The sequence below is a fragment of the Pseudopipra pipra genome, chromosome 1 (genome assembly GCF_036250125.1).
Source record: "Pseudopipra pipra isolate bDixPip1 chromosome 1, bDixPip1.hap1, whole genome shotgun sequence".
NCBI lineage: Eukaryota > Metazoa > Chordata > Aves > Passeriformes > Pipridae > Pseudopipra > Pseudopipra pipra.
Window position 1 is genome coordinate 135,684,713 of NC_087549.1, and position 17,272 is coordinate 135,701,984.

Genomic DNA, 17,272 nt, shown 5'->3' on the forward strand with positions numbered 1-17,272 from the left:
ATTACATTTCGTATGAACAAACAGCATCTGACAGTGCTTGCTAGAGAGGAGCCCTCCCTGTTCTTAGCAAATCCATTTCCTCCTTTTCAATTGCAAGTAAAATCCTACACGGAAGAACAAGGGAATATCATCAGTCTGATTTAACTTTCAGCACTGGAAAAATGTGACCTCTGAAACTCATTAGACCAGAATTTGAAAGGGAACTTAAGAGTGTATTTTGACCCTGTAATGCGAAACAAACCAAAGTAATTGTTTTCCTAGGATGAAGAATATGCAGAAGGTTACGTAGCAAACTGAAAGTAACCACTTCTTTCTTGGCCCATCTTTCCTCATAAACACAAAACTGAGCGTGCCAGTTTTCAAGTACATGTTTCTCTGTGTTACAGTTCCCATTTTTAGGTGGCCAGCATATTGCTGGATCTTTCTGGAAAATCATAGGTAACTCTTACACTCTGTTAAAAAACACATGCTAGTAAACTGAACAATAAAATTCAAATAAATAAATAGATTGTATTGATGTATTAGTTTCCCTGCTAAGACTTACCTTTACCATTTAATCCCTATATGTCTTATATGTATGGCTAAAATATGCCAGGTTGTCATTCAGTACCATTCAAGAAATTGGGGAAAAGAGAAACCAGCCTTTTCATACTGGGCATAGTTGTGCAAAGTCAGACTTTGCACGGACTCGTCGGACCCAGGCACTCCAGGGAAGTCCCATCTTCTGCAGCACATCTCTGACCTTCTCCTGCTTCCCCTCTCCCCAGGCATGTGTAGCTTTGCAGGCAGTGGTCATACTGCATTTCAGGACTGTACAGAAGGATGATGTCTTATCAATAGTTCTTGTAGCAGTATTAGTTAGACAAAGTTTTTTCTCTGTTCCCATTATGGGAAGCATACTGTTCTTCTGAGAAGAAGTAATTTTCCTATGGTCTTAGCCATCTTCTAGTGTTAAATGAGAATTCTCCCCATACCCCTGAAAGATAAGTAACATTGTGTACTATCTTACTGTCTTTATTGTTGCAGTATATCAATTACACGAGTCACAGCAGACATCTCGCTTGCCAAACGCTCAGTGTTAAACAATCCCAGTAAGCACGCGATAATAGAGCGATCCAACACCAGATCAAGCTTAGGTAAGTACCTGTAATGATGCTATCTGCAAATTGCCTGTAAAGTATACGACTCTCAATTCATATGTGTAAGCTAAAAATAGCCTTCTCTCTGCTGTGAGAAAATCACAATTCCCATCATCCAGAAATCCTGCCACTAGAAATCATTTTAAAATCACTACCATGCAAACTTCATAAAGTCCTGATTTTTGTTTATCCTGCTTATGCTCAGTTTCAATGTTTTGCTGTTTGCCTTGATGGGGAGAAGTAACCATCCATATAAAATCTGAAGACATGTTCTTCCAGTTCAAAAAAAGTAACAGTTTTCAAATACTTGGAATTATATGGATGTTATTTATATTGTGCATTATCTTTGATAAGATTATTGGTAATGACAGCTACTGATATGAGGCCTGAAAAAAGTTATCGAGCCACACATTTTATGAATTTTGTATCAGTTTAAACTAATCCTGAGGTTGGTACAAAAAAAGAAGGATGAAAAAGTGTTTTTAAAATATTTTTTAAATGTTTCTTAAAAACTGTATAGCTAGGTTCACAGCATACACGTCTGTCATCTTACATGAGTCATTTTGTAGTGAAGCTTGTCCAGTTGTATAAATAATTAAACATTTATTTTATATCCAGGACTCTGCTGCTACCACTAGTGCATTTCCTGTGTAGAGAAACCTGGAGCTAGCTAGAAGGTATAGTGGAAGGTTCTCTGCCCATGCAGTGAGGTTGGAGCTAGATGATCTATCTTTAAGGTTCCTTCCAACTTAAACTGTTCTAGGAGTATAAGATGAGTTCTGCTAGGAGTCTATATACTTGTGTTAGGGCACCCAGCTGAGATATGGGACACAAGTCCCCTAAAAAGTCCTGTTCAATTCCGCAGTCAAATAAAAAAAAAGGAGGAACTTGCTAGATCACAGGTGAATGCTCCAGTCATCCTTCTGCCTTTACATTGCTGCAGGTTCCTCTTAGTACCCTTCAAGAGAGCTTGGTTTCCCCCAAACACAGCATTGTATCTTGAAAACTTGTAAATTTTGTGGAACAGGAAAGGAATTTCGTTCATCCTATTAAGTGGATTCTTTATCAGTTTTGTTACAAAAAAATTTCTGACTCCACCTGTGCCGTGACTGAATATTTAACGCTTGCCTAATATAGTTGTCCTTCTTAGAAAAAGCTTCTCTACCTTAAAAAGTTTTACCTCCCTTTCTTGAAAATTTACTTCTTAAAACCTTTGCTCTCAGCTATGTGGAGTCTGAATTTTTGCTTGCAAGTAGTCTGATAACTTCCAGGAGTGTCTTATTTTAAGTGTTTTCAAATAGGAAAATGCAATGTACTGTAACAACATAATTAATATCTTTACACACAAAAATATTCTTTTATGTGAATTTCAGTCTTGTAACCAAAGTCTATTTAATAATCTACTGAAAATATGAAGTGTCACTTGTTTTGAATAGAACTGAAAATTGGTAATAAGGATGGAGGTCACCCAGTCATGGAATGAACAGAATCATGATGATTGAGTTCCCAACCTGATCATCAAAGTGTGTGCAATTTTGCAATATTGCACAAATATATGCAGCAGTAAAAAGCATATCATCTATTCCTCATGCTAAAATATTCTCACATATGTAAAACAGCTCTCACAAAAATGTATACAGGAAAAAAAATTCTATAAAAATTAAATGCTGCCCAATCTTGTACACCTTCATCTCATGTTGAACCTTACCCTTGAGAGCATCAACATCTTTTCTTTGTGTCAAGGTACTTTTTTAGATAGAGGTATTTAAAATGGAAGTTCTGACAGAACTTCAGTTGGAGAGACTCAAAGATGACAGGAATTATGTATACATGTAAATATGTGTATAGATAGATATGTCTTTCTAGTTTTTGTAACAGGCCTGTTATTATTAATTAAGATTTCCTGCTACATATCAGGTCTTCAGTTGCTTATAATTGTTCTAAAAATTAACTGATTTACAAAGTAATTCTGAAGTATCTTGGGAAATATTAGATAGAGCAACTGAGTCATTTTAACCATGGAGTTAGGGCAAAAATTAATTTTACCTATGCTAAAATATTCTCAAAACCTTTTTTTTTCAGAAGCTGTAATACTTCTGTAGTTCCAGTAAACTAGCAGGGTTTTGAAGTTTGCTAGTGAATTGAATAAAATTTCAGTTACATATTTGTGGGCATTTTTAATGAAAATAACAAGAAAACTACCAAACTGTTAGAAGCTGCCATTAACACATGCCAAGCTTTGCATCTGAATTGCCTAAAGACTCAGCCTTTCTTGGGCAGGGTCCAGCAATGATGCTGAGCAGAACCTGCTCCCAGCAGACTGAATCAGGTCAGCCAAGCAGAACTAAAGTGGAAAGATGCTCATCTTTCAAGTTGCAATCCCTACTTTGCTGTGCAGCATGGAATATGGAATAAAAAGACATTTTCTTTGAAGATATTTACCTGGAGGAAGAGGTGGCTGACCAGGCTCAGGGAGGAAGGCAAGTAGTGAAAATCCATTATGGAAAAGGTTGGAGTTATGGAGAAGGAGTTGGGATAGTTGTTCAAGGCGTGGTGTAAACCACGGAAGGACAAAAAAAACCAAAAACCAGCCAGGAAGGAAGTCAGGAAGAGAAATTATGTGGCAGCAGTGTGTTGGAAGGAAAACTGAGATAAAATAAAATAAGCTGGAGTCAGAAAAGGTAACTGCTTTTGTAAGACAGTGGGAAAACCATTGCACAAGGCAAAATTAAAAAAGGACAAGAAGTGTAACAGCCTGTTTCCTTCCTTACCTGAAATGTACCTCAAGGTAGAAATAAGAGGCAGACTCAGAAAATGTCTTTGTAATCTGATGGTGGGTGGCCTCTCCTAGCAGTGGTTCACAAGGAAGACAACAATATACCTCTTCTTTGAGCGTTTAGTTGGCTGAAGTAGAAGAGGTGAGTGGCAATTTCACACCATATAGTGGATTTTTTTTTCTTCAGTTTGTGTGACGAATTTACTGTAAGCCAACAAAAAATCCTATTAAATCCTATTAAAAGAAAATTACTCTTTTAATAATTTACAAATTCAAGTTGTGAAAAATAAAGGTTAGGAAGTGATAGTAAGAAGGCTAACTGTGTAGCTTCTTAGTAGCTTTAGGTTTATGTATGCTGTGATTCAGTCTTTGTTTAAGTGTTTGCACACTACTTTTCCACCAATCCTCTGCCTTAGTTTTCTTGAAAACATATGCAAACTAATGTGGGGAATTGGAATTGTTCAGTATATTGCTATTTCCCTTATTTCCCCATATTAACTTTGACAGTGTATGGGGCAAGAAACATCAGGAATGCGAATGAAACTCTCTAAAAACACAACAAGACATTTTCAGTTTATGTTCCTGTTTTGGAAAGGGATTTAAATTTCAGTCTTAAGCGTACTGAGCACTGGTTTGTCTCTGTGGTTCATCAGGTGTTAATTCTCTGTTGAAAAATGGGATGACCCCAGTGGGAGGGGATCTGCTGTATCTGATGGCCTGCAAGCTACAGCCCTGCAGCACAGTGTGCCATGGGCCTCTCTTCTGAATCCCAGCAGAGGGCACACTCACCCAGGGCAAACGAGTAGCCCCTTGACACCACTGAAGGCTTAGTGCCAGAGATGACAGCCTTTAAAGCTCACCAAGGCAGTGCAGAGTGTGCCATGTACCGGGGTGACTGCCTCAAGCCAGGGTGGGTGCCAGCAGAGGATGGAGGCACAGAGGGAAGGAGCATCCTCCTCCTTCCCTTCCTGCTGGGTTCCTCCGCGCTGACTCCCATCCTGTCACTGGCTGTCCACGTGGCTTACCAAGTCAGAGATGAGGTGCAGTGCTGAAGGGTGCAAAAGGAGACTCCCTTTTTACTGAATTAACTGAAGAGCCCTGTGCAATAGTGGCTTTTGCTGCTTCTGATACGGAAATGCTGGGTAGTATTGGACTAGTTATTTACAGACTTTATAAAGATGGCTATTTTTCCCTCATGTTTTCTGCATGCTTCAAGCATGTTTTTTAGAAGTACTAAGTATTGTAGCTGAAACGGAGATTCAAGCATTGAACCTGTCAACAATAAGGTGTGCCATTAAAATCAGCATGTTGCATGGTAATACATTGAGTTGGAAAAGGAAGATGGAAACCAGGTAGTCCTATGGACTACTGGAGCTTCTGTTGGGCACCTTGTGAAATACCAGCCTTGTGACTTCTCATTCCCCAGAAATCCTCTTATTTTAGGCTCTTCTCTTTGCTGACATTTAACTTCGGAGGTATTCTTGTCATTCCAAGCCTAGCTCAAAGAACTCTTCCCTCCTCTCAGATCAGTCCTGATATCCTGTACTGACAGGAGCAGCATCAGGAATGTCCTGAGTCTTAGTACTGACTTCTAAAAGAAGCTTCAAGGTTATGTTCGATTTTGGAAGAAAGAATCCCCAGAAATCAGGATTTCCATTTCTGAAATGGAATCCCCCAAAATTATTCATAACCTCTGATTATTCTTTGTAATTCAATTTTCTCTCTGGAAAATATGAATAATTCCAGCTTCTCACCTAACCAGGATGTTTCAAAGTGAAAAATTGTTTTATTGCGTCAATGAAGTACCACCACAGTAAGTTCCATAAAGTAGCCCATAAATAGTTTATTCATTCTCTTTTCAGAGAAAGATTAGAACCATGTGTTCTAAATGAGATCTGAAACACATATTTGACAATGAAGAGATATTAAATTACTCAATGGCTTCTTTTCAGTGGCTGTTTATTATAGCAAATACAGCTCCCCAGAACTGCTTTATGTTAATCCAAATCCCTCCCTCCTTTTGGATTCAATGGGATTCAACTATTCCTTTACTCACTCACCTTTGTGAAGTGGTACCTCACGCAGCTAGACAGCCAGGCCACTGATTTATCCCTCACTTATGCTCACATTTGTGACCAGCAGTTTAACTGCAGCAGAGAAGGCTATTTCTTAGACTTTTGAAAATATATTGTTGGGTTTTAAGTATTATTTTAATAAGTGTTCTGACAATTACTTAATATGTTACAAAGGTAATGTGCTTGATATATTAATACCAAATACTTTTTTTCTGAGAAATAAATAAACCTCTTTTTGAGAACTGTAGATCTGTGATATTGTGTATATTGTTCATAATTGTAGATAGCACAGAAAACAGTGAAGTGAGCACTATTATTTGGAACTGATTTAATAGATAACCCAGAATTAATTTCAAAGAGGCAGAGACAAACAATGTGATAACCAGGAGTAGGAATAGCCACGAGGAACTGGATATACAGGATTATAGGGTAGTCTCAATCAGCTTAATGCTACATACACCTATCGACTGACAGTTTGCTTTTGTAATGGAATCAGTTAAAAATAGACTTGGGATTTGAATCATTGGAAACCAATGCTACCACTGCATATCTAGTACAAAATTAATGTTATCAAGAATTTTTAAAAAATAGTGTTTGACTTGTAAAGATTTAGGAGGACAGTACAGTCTTATTCCTCTCCTATGTAAAAAATTGTTTTGTATATAAAGGGAAATGTTTGCTTGTCAATACATGTTTAACATGTGAGATGCTAGAACTAAATTTAAGGAAAGGGCAAATGATTAATTTCTTTAAAAGCCTGGAAGAAATCTGTCATTTTGAACAGAATTTTTTTCTCCAACAAGGTACAGTACATGGTTAAATCTCATTCACCTGAAAATCAGCCCCAGTTGGCTTAGTTAAATTTTTATATGGATACATGCCATTTGCAGAAACTGCTGAACCAGCTTTGTGCTTTTGCTGCATTTCTTTGTCAAAAGAACCCAAACCTTTTTCTGTGTATGTTACACTTGTTATAACCTTACCTCATGCTGTATGCTTCGTACAAAACCTGATTGTCTTGGCTTTTTCCATTCTTTGCTTCATTAATGCTCTCCTTTTCCAGATGTTTTAGGTATGTATACAAGCTTGCAAATTACTTTTCCTGCTGTTTTGTGTTCAGTGCTTTATTGTACCTCACAGAACCACTGTGTGTTTCTTGCATCTGGCTCACGGATAGACAAAAGCTGATCCTGTACTGTGTTGCTAAGTCTTTCTTTTAAAAAACCTTGCTGGTTTTCCTTATTTATTTTCAAGTAATTCTAAAAATAGAGTTGACATTGACAAGTAAACGCTAAAGATTAGGTATTCTACTGTATACTTCTAAGGTATGTACACCTAATCTGCATATTCTGACACAGATGTATGAATGTTGATGTAAAATATGTCATCCTGTATGTGTTAAATCAATTGCAGTCACATGCCTGGGAATCTGTTTATTTGCTTTCTCTGTGCACATGCAATAACCTGTCAGGCATTACATGTGCAATTACATACAGTTTGCATGTGCAATTGAGTGCCAGCCTTTGGAAAGTTGTCTATAGAAAACGTATAGAGCTCCCATTTACATCATTAGGTTGATATTCCAAAGTTTTGTCTTCTGAAAATGAAATATAAATGCTTGAAGAAATAGTAGTGGATTACCTGTGCAAATTTCAGCCTCATATTTTTATTTTCTTGATATTTATGTAAAAAGCCAGTTGAATGCTTGAAACTATGGTAACAATTTATTTGTTTTGTTTCTAAATATATGTATGAATACACACTATATATTATATCCATATATGAAATGTTATTATGTCTTCTCCACGTTTGGTAATTTAATGACAGTTGTTTGAAGTAAATGCTTCCCCAACTATAAATCAAAGATAAACTTAAAAGAGTGCTAGCTAGGCCTCATAAAAATCCCTCCTTACTTCCAGAGGCCAGGAAACAGGAATGCAAAACTGGGATTTAACCAAGAGTGTGTTCCAGGATCTAATATAGTTAAAGAAAACAGAAAAGGTGTTCAGTGTGTTGTGGAAAATCCTGATTGTTCCTTTTTTAATTTTATCTTCAAGGTAGCTGGGACAAATGTCCATAACTCTCACTTCCAGGCATTAAATCTTCAGATATTTTAATCTGTTAAACCTAAACCTGCCTTAAACCAGAATGCTGTAATTAATATAGCAGATAAGAGGTTTGGGGTTTTCATGAGGATGTAGCTACACTTCTACACAAACGGGGAAAGAGTAGCATGAAGTTCCTGAACCAGTTATAATTTATCAATCTCACATGTCCCAAAATGCTCTTTTATCCTGCCAGGCCAGCCAAGATTTTCTTAACATATAAGGTCAGAGTTTCCTTAATGAATTCTTTAGGTAGTTCTGGATTAGAAGTTTGGTCCTAACTTTCCAATATTATAACTTGCAAATAAGTTTTTGATACAGTATTGACAAAGTATTTTAATGAAATTTCCTGAGTGTTTTCAATGGATCAAGGGTTAGACTTGATCTCAGAGGTCCTTTCCAACCCAGATGATTCTATGATCCCAGGATATATGGGTGGAAAAAATCTTAATTTCTGTAAATTAGAGATAACTCCCAGCAACATGTTCCTATATTTTATCATAATACTTCACAGAAATATGTGTAATTGGTAATTATATTGAAACAAAACATGCTAGAGACAAAGGAATATAGCAATGTATTAGAATAATTTTTAAGGTTACAGATATCAATATAAAAACCAATATTTTTAGCCAGTTAGCTGTTTGCTTAAAAGCAGAGTACAATCTGCATGTCTTAAAACTATTCACACTGTAGGCTGAATGGATACAGGTTTTTTTCTTTCTCCTGGGCTCACCAACTGATTAAAAGTTGGTGTCTCTATCCTCATTTTATCCAAGATTATGGGCCTGAGTTGTTTAACCAGAATGCAAAGAAGTCTGGGTTCACTCCTGTTCTCTGGTATGAACTCATAATTTCCATCCCCGTGACAGGGCTATGATCACCTTTAGGATGGTTGTTGGTTGGTCCTGCTGAGTCGTACGCACTTTGCATAATAATTAAACTTTCCCTGGAGAAGGAACTGGAATCCATGTGTTTTGCCTCCCACTCTAAGCATCAGGCTGCAGAGTCAGTATCTCTCCCACTCAGTGAATACGCAAATGTTTTGCGAGTGGCACACCATCAGCAGGAGGGGTTGAATAGCCAGTGATAGAGTAGTTCCATACTCTGTCTGTGAGAAATGTTGAACATTTTTATTTATGTTTGTTCTGTAAAAAAACAACAGACCTAGGGAACACTTACTTAGTGCCTGTGTATGTACCAGAGCTGTAAAAGTCTGTAGCACTGCACTGAGTAATGAGGCACGGTACAAAAATACCCAAGTTAGTGCCAGCCTGATGTGATGATATCCCTTCTAAACTAGGCAGAGAGACTTGCTTGGTCCCCTGGGCAATATAAATTTTAGACTACTTCTTTGCCCAGTTTTACTATCCCAATTACTCCTTAACAGAGTGTAGGGAAGCCTAATGATGGGAGCCGTGCCATGGTACTGCATGGCACCTTCTGGAGCTGCTCCACTTTTGCCTGGCACAGTCATCTCCATCTCAGTGCAGCTCTCCCCTGTGCAGTGCTCAACCACTTATTTCAGCTGCAATCTGCTGATTTCAATCTTTTCCAGTCATAGGCCATTAAAATTTACTTCCAGTTTAAACTTGGATAAGAAGCATCATTCCATGGCTGCTATTGTTTTGCTAGCCCAGAGAAATAGGGGAGGATGTAGATATTTTTATGTGCTATTTAGCATTTTTAAATGACACTATCTGTTTTATATTTTCACATAATTATAGTATTGCATTTCAGGAGATGTTAGTTCATTATAAATAGATGTTGGTTATGCTGAAGTTCCCAAACATGGCATTGTATCTGTCAATACCACTTGGACATGTGTGTGCATTAAAAGCCATCTGAATTCTGCCTAAACTGAGCCTCAGCAGGCAGGAAGAGGAAAACCCTGTTTTCTTGCAGCACCTCACCCCACATCTCCCCTTCAGCAGAGCCCAGATGGGAGTGCCAAGCAGAACAGCAGACATGCTTCTCTCCTTTCTGCCTTATCCCTCACAGGAGCCCCATCTGTTAGGCATGAGTAACACATGCAGCCACTTTTCCTGGAAAATATTGTCATCCTCCCACTTCCACCTTCCACTTTTTACGTAGCAAGCTAGTGGCTAAGGTATTTGTGGAGATGAGGGAAATGAAAGCATATTCACTAAACTACATTTGTGTTAGAAATTTGATTAAAACACCTGTAATCCAGGTATCTTTTGACAAATTGCCTGAGACTAAGCTGAAGCATTTATTCTCTCTTACTTGCTTATGTTTTCCAAGACTTTTTCTTTCTTAGCTGGGTACACTGCAGCGTAGGCTGCAGCTTTCTGCTCCCCAGCACTGGGATGCCCCCACAATGTGGAGTGGGAAACACAGTCCTGCCTGGAGACTGCAGGACTGATCCTCCCTGGCTGGGGAAGGAAAGAAACCCTCTGTCCCCTACCCAGTATGTTAGCTCCCTGCCTGCCCAGAGCAGCATGGTGCTTGAGGGGAGAAAAGAGGAAGATGAGAAGGAAGAGGCCAAACACTGTGTAGTTTACTGGATTATCCTTGGTAGCTTCTTGGCCTCCTTGCTTTGTATACAGTGAGCACAAATATCTAGTGCAGTCCAGGGTAGCCTGCTGTGGCCAGGTACCTGCATTCTGGTTTACAGCAATACCTAATGTAGACACTCTTGTGATTTTTCACTCAATATAACCTTGTATACACACACGTTCAAAAATTAAAATTTAAAATTTTAATTCTGTCAGTCAAGCTCATGATTTTCTTCTTAATTGAGACTTGTGTGGGCCCAGCTCAATAGTTATCGCTTCCTTTTTTTTTTTCATTTTCATTTTCTTGGATTTCAGATATGACCTTTATTCATTTCTCAGCATTTTTTTTTTTTGGTGCAAGACAATCTACATGCTTTTAAGGCACTGGGAATAAAACCCGCATTTCTTTCTTTCGCCTTGATTGTGAATTTGAGAGGTTGCCTTAAACTTCTCATTACTCTAATTATATTCGTGAAATTTAGTAATTAGTTATTTTCAAGCAACTGTGTTTGTATAAAAGACTTAGTATAAGAAAAATCATGGCAACTGATGCTGTTCTCCTTAATTTACGAAATTATTTGAAAGCCCTTTGTGCAAGGTGCTGCTAATCATTTTATATGGCATATGTTGACTTAGGTGAGTTCTTTTCATGCCATATGTTTGTAGTATCAGGAGCCCCGTTTAAAAAACTAGAATGCTTTGTAGCTGTTGCAATCCAAGCAATAATTTACATATCTGTTTCTATGAACAAAACAGAGCCACTGATACCATAGACAGTAGCCAAGGTCAAATTAAATAGGATATAAAAGTCATACTGTGCACAGTTGACAGTTTGTGAACCTCACTGCTCCTTGTGAAGACTAAAGTCTCTTTGCTGCTTTTAAGCAATATTTGTGGCTCTAATTTGGCCTTTGCAGGCCAGAAGCATGTCCATTTTGTGTCTCATCCCTGTCATGAAACTTCCATCTCATCAGGGTCTTCCTAAAACAAAGTGCTGACATAGCCACTGCTCTGTCAAGCTGAGAGTCCCAGTGACTCCGGGCTGCTATGGATGCTTTCAGCCCAAGTGTGAAGGAGGGTTGTGTTTCTCCAACTGTGGAGCATAGAGAATGTTCTTTTACCATGGCATTATATAAGTGACTCTAAATTCCGCCATAGTTCACCATGTTATTAGTGAATTGGCATAGATAAAATGCAGTGCTGTTGTCTTTGCCTTTACTTCAGGTGAGATTATTGTAATGAACTGTTAAAGACTTTTGCTTGAAATTCACTTGTAAGGTCCACCTGGTGTAAAGAATATTTGTCTGCCCCCATAATGGGAAAAGCCCTTTACTAGTACTCTCATTGCACTGAATTTCATTTCAAGGTGCAGTAAGGATATTGAGAATTAATATTTGGAAATAAGTTTAAATGTGCTATATTTAAAGATGTCTGGGAGATGTGTACTTACTGTTTCTTAGAGTTGTATGGGATAATTAGTTACATGCTCCTGTCATTTAAAATATGTTTGCTTTCTGGTTACTAAGGAGGCCATATGAAATAGATTGTAAGGGTGACTTTAAAATTTGATAGCTGATTTCTGGGTTTGAGTGTTGTAGCTGGGCTGCCAGCATTTCACAATGGTTGTCATAGTAGATCTAATTATTTTTATGCCTCTCATGATTTGCAAATACAATTTATTGGAGTTTAATGTTATAAGTTCACTCCAGTTATGCCTCTCCAGTACATAAGGGACATTATTCTAAATAGACAGTATTCATGGAGGTGGGAAGATTGCAAAGCTATTGCTGTGCTGCTTTGAAGATACCCCTCTGTCACTGTTCTCAGCTCCCTATTTTAACTATCAGTGACATTTGTGTTACTATCCCCAGATGACATTTCGAGTTCTTTGCTTACTTTGGGCAAAAGTCTGAGAGAAGATTTGTGTTGAGTGTCTTGTTGGAAGGAATCTATGGGTATAGAACTAGGTTTTTGAGAGATGTTACTAAAGAAAGATGAAAACCAAAGCTATAGCAGTAGATAAAGTCTTTGTCATCTAAAAAGAGAAGCTACTATTATGTAATTGGCACAATCTTATGTGTAAAGCTAGAATTCAAAGAAGATTTCAAGTGAAATGAAAGCTTTTCCAGATGCTGAAGAAGTGCTCTAAGGAACAGGAGATAGGGACCTCTTCATCAGTCTCTGGCATTTTTCCCATCCATTCTTGAGTGGAGAATAGAGGCACATATATCAGTTCACCAATCACACAGTGTAGTTCCTTGACCTTCTCTCCTACATTCAAGTTTAGAAAAATAAGTACTGAAATACTTTTTAGTCGATGAAAAAGATATCTCTCCATCTTCAGATTCAAGTGGAAACTATTGGTTCATAGAGCCATAGTTACCTGCAGTTATTGCCCTGGGTATATTTCACAATAGAACATATCCTGAGGCATGCTCTGGCAAAGGGTGATTCAAAAAGTATATCAGGAAATCTAGTCCACAGAGATGTGTTCTATAGTGGCAGAAAAGTGCTTCCAGCAGTGTAGCAAATACTGCTATCCCAGAAAAAAATTATGATACAATGGCATAGAGGCAGATTTTGCTGGTTATAAATTGTCTTGAACAAGGGTTTTTTAGCAGTCTGGAATGATCTTAAAATGATACATTAACTGATATTGTTATACTGACTGAAGTGTTGAGCCTGGTTTGAAATTGCAGGAAAGGAATCCAAACTTGTAATCAGAACAGCATGACAAGTTATCTATGATATGTTTATTCTAGTTGTCATTTGGACTTAAATTAGGCATAGATTATTGACTATCTTCTACCAAAACTCTGAGACAACAGTGTTCAGTGACTTCAGCAGTGTCTCTACACAGCAAAGTTGCAGAAAATGTAATCATGAATGTGCCAAGAACCATCAGTTCTCCCTTAAAAAATGTGGTCCTAATTTAGACAGCAGCTGGGCCACAGTGTTTTCATTGACCAGCAGAAAAGCATGCACTAATGCTTTCCATATGCCATGCACACCTCATGATGTTTGCTGTTGAAAATGACTGATTGGCATGTACTCACCTAAAACTGGAGATAACTACAAACATTTGGAAGTGACCTCTAATAGATCCAAAACAATGTCAACCTCCTCCAATAAAGGATATCATATATAGATTTTTCTGGTGACCATTTAGAGGTTACTTCATTTATAAAATGACCATAGCAGTCACCTATTGATATGGAACCAAAACACTGAGCTAAACTAGCTGGGATGCCTTGCTCTCTCTTGGAAATTTTGCAGCCTTATTATGGTACCTGATTTATTCAGTTGCTATTCCAAGATATCAAAAATCGATCTCTTCACATGTCTTGAAAGAGACCCTCTCTAATCACATAGATTGTGTTTCCAAGCAAAACTAAAGCTTTTGCCAGTACAATGGATAAAAGGCTGATAGTGTAATTTCAAGAAACTCTCTATTAAGTTTTTGGTATCTCTTATTGACCTTTAAGTTTCTGTTGGTTGTCTTCTAATATTTACCTTGAACGGGCAAGATATCTAATCTGATTTTGGTTCATGGAGCGTGCATGACCTTTAAAGGGAAACCTTTATGAATTACTGCCTTGCCTACCTGATGACTTTCGTTGCAGACTTGCACAAATCATCCAGCTTATGTAATTTCTCAGCCTATAGCAAAATTTGAGCAGGAAAATGTGATTCCATTTCAAGGATGATTTTGCTATTACAAGATTCAGTTTTGTTTCATTGGGGAATGAAGACAGTTTCTACACCACTTGTGAAAGTGGATGCAGCCCATCTGTCTTGGAGAGGTTTGTCCTGAAAAGTACTGCCAATCAGACAGGGTGCTGAGGAGCTGGGAGCATGACTACCAGAAGAAGAGAAGATTTTTCTCTGGGAAAATCACCTTTCCAGATCTTCTGGGGTTGTGAGGAAGACACCATAGCATTATTTGGATTATTGAGTTATTTCTCCTGAAAAAGTGTTTTACACATAATAATCAAAATTTTTACTGAGGCTACTATATGAAGGAAGCTGTTTTCCAGAGCTTTGATAAGTTGAAGTAAATGGAAAAACATGAGTTTCTGCTAATATAGGCACTTCAGTACTTCCTAATGCCTATCTCAGGCACTCCAGTTTGAGCAAACTCGTTACTGCCTAAGATTAAAGTCTGAACTGAAATTATTTACGTGTAGGAAATTTGTGGCATAGTAAGATTACTGTTTGATGCAGCAGGCATTCATACCTCTTTTTTTCTTACATACATGATCTGAGGTTTTGTAAGAAGGCACTAACAGTATCTCTCCAGTCTGGAATGGCAGGAATCGGTGAGGTGAAAGAGGCAGGCTGTGCTGCCTGCCAAGGCAGCAAACCGGGGATGAAATGCTCTCATTAATGTTGCATTCATTACTGTAGTGGGCCAGGGACATGCACAGATAACAACTCCTGCAAGCAGAGGAGGAGCAACACACCAGTTTACAACATTTTTACATTTCTTCAAACTAATCACCTCTGAGTATTTTTGTAACTCTAATTTTCTGTTTCTCTGCAGCTGAAGTTCAAAGTGAAATCGAACGGATTTTTGAATTAGCAAGGACACTGCAGTTAGTAGTGCTTGATGCTGATACCATTAACCACCCAGCTCAACTAAGCAAAACCTCTCTGGCTCCCATTATAGTATACGTAAAGATTTCTTCTCCTAAAGTAAGTATTGTAGTCACTTTCATGCTCTTTCAGTCTTTTTTTGATTTTATTTTTTGGTCTTAAGTTCAGATAATCACGTGTCTTCACTCAAGTTCAGAGGCTATATATTGTTATTGCTTCTCTTTGGATGGTGAAGTATTACTAATCAAAAAGGTATGTCAGATCTAGTGTTACCAAGATCCATTTTGGAAAAGATGCTGTAGCTCCAGTGGGCTTTTTAGTTGGGATTGCACTTTTAGTATCAATCACATTAAGTAATGCTAATGGTTTGTTGAATCAAAATAATAGAGAAATGAAAGAAACATTTTCACACGATTGCTAAACTGTAACATCTTTCATTCCTTGAAAAAACCATGCACAGACCTTGCAAAGAGGCATTTGAAAGAACAGAATGATTTTGTGGGAGGAGAACTCAGGAGATCAATTAAAAAAATTCAACTTAGAAAAAAAAAAACAGAAGCAGCAGAGCAAAGTAGGAGGAGGACCTTTTAGGGACTGTAACAAAAAGATGTCTGGAAGTTAATGAAAATTAGCTCATTCTGGATTAAAGAGCATGGGAAATGTTCCTGAAGCAAGCAAATTAAGATTTTGCTCTGCTCAAGTGAGCAGTTTAAACATATTAAGTGGTTATATATGTACACGAAGTCTGAATTTGGTCACTTTCATTAATGTCTTACTTTTCACAGGTTTTACAGAGGTTGATAAAATCTCGAGGGAAATCTCAGGCCAAACACCTTAATGTTCAGATGGTGGCAGCTGATAAACTGGCACAGTGTCCTCCCGTGAGTTACTGTTAATTTATGTCTTGTCTTTGAAAGGTGCCTTTCTTTTCAAGCACAAGGTTTATTACATAATTTTCAGGAATGTTTGCCCTCTTCTGGCCATTCTTCACTATTGCTTTTTTGCAGAATGCCTCCTGAGGACTCCGGGCTCATCACAAGGGTGCAGGGGAGAAAAAAAGTCCGAGTCACAAGCAGTTGTTAGGATGTGCGCTGATACATTCAGTGCTTCAATAAACTGAATGTTTGTTTTACTTGACAGTTTTAGGGTGGTTTTGGCCTAAAATTGAACCCTCTCAGTGACTACGCTTTATCTCTGGTAGTTTAGGATAAGGCCAATGGTTTCAGTAGCTCCCCTGGGGCATATATCACCATGGCCACTACTGTTGATGTTCTTGGTCACAGTTTTGGCAAAGAGCTGAGGGGTACCTGAGAGCTCTGCAGTTCTTCTGGTGATGTGCACTGAAGTAAATTCTCTCAATTTCCACCATAAAGCAGAGGTGATGAGACCCCAACTGTTTTTTAAACATGACATGCATTGCTACTGGCATACTCAGCTGTCAAGAGTATGGGTAAGAGACCAGAAAATGAAGGTTCAGTTCAGTGACCTTCACAGAGACCTGCACAGGCCCTCAAAGATGCCTTCTGGCTCCCTGAACAGGGAGGAAATGGAGGAAACTCACCTCCTAACTTCAGAATCTAAAATTAGACCATGTGACTAATCTCTTGCCTAGTATTTGTACGACACTTGGAAACTGAAGTATCTGTATTACTTGTGTTTCTTACTGTTGTTAGTTATTGGTCTTAGTTTGTCTTAGTGTTCTCTTAGTTATTCTAGATATAGGGAGTGATCCCTTTTCTTGCCGTTTCATTTTTTTTCCCTATAGCTAAATACTTCAATATTTAACACTTCTTTCTGTATATTTGAGTTTTAAGATTTGTTCAAGCTGCTTCTTCATGTCTTCATTGACTGTTTGTGCATTACTAAGTGGAAGTCATGAGGACTTGTTTTAGCAACATTATTGGTAGTTATGATTGCTGTCTTTTGTATCAATTGCATTCAGAAAAACAAAAAACAAACAACAACAACAAAACCAAACAAAAAAGGTAAAATATCTTAATACAGGTACTAGAAATGTGGTTCATTTTTGATGAATGGAAAGTGTGGTCAGTGTCTCTAGCTG

At 37.9% G+C, this 17,272-nt stretch overlaps 1 protein-coding gene across 14 annotated transcripts in view; it reads left to right on the plus strand.

The window, feature by feature from the left end:
* Window positions 1-17,272, plus strand: part of CACNB2 (calcium voltage-gated channel auxiliary subunit beta 2) — a 254,156-nt gene that overhangs the window by 224,212 nt on the left and 12,672 nt on the right. For all 14 annotated transcript variants that reach the window (XM_064634822.1, XM_064634719.1, XM_064634701.1 and 11 more), the window contains 3 exons: window positions 1,027-1,136; window positions 15,158-15,309; window positions 15,996-16,091. In XM_064634822.1, coding sequence (XP_064490892.1) covers window positions 1,027-1,136; window positions 15,158-15,309; window positions 15,996-16,091 — 358 coding nt within the window. The remainder of the gene's footprint in view (window positions 1-1,026; window positions 1,137-15,157; window positions 15,310-15,995; window positions 16,092-17,272) is intronic.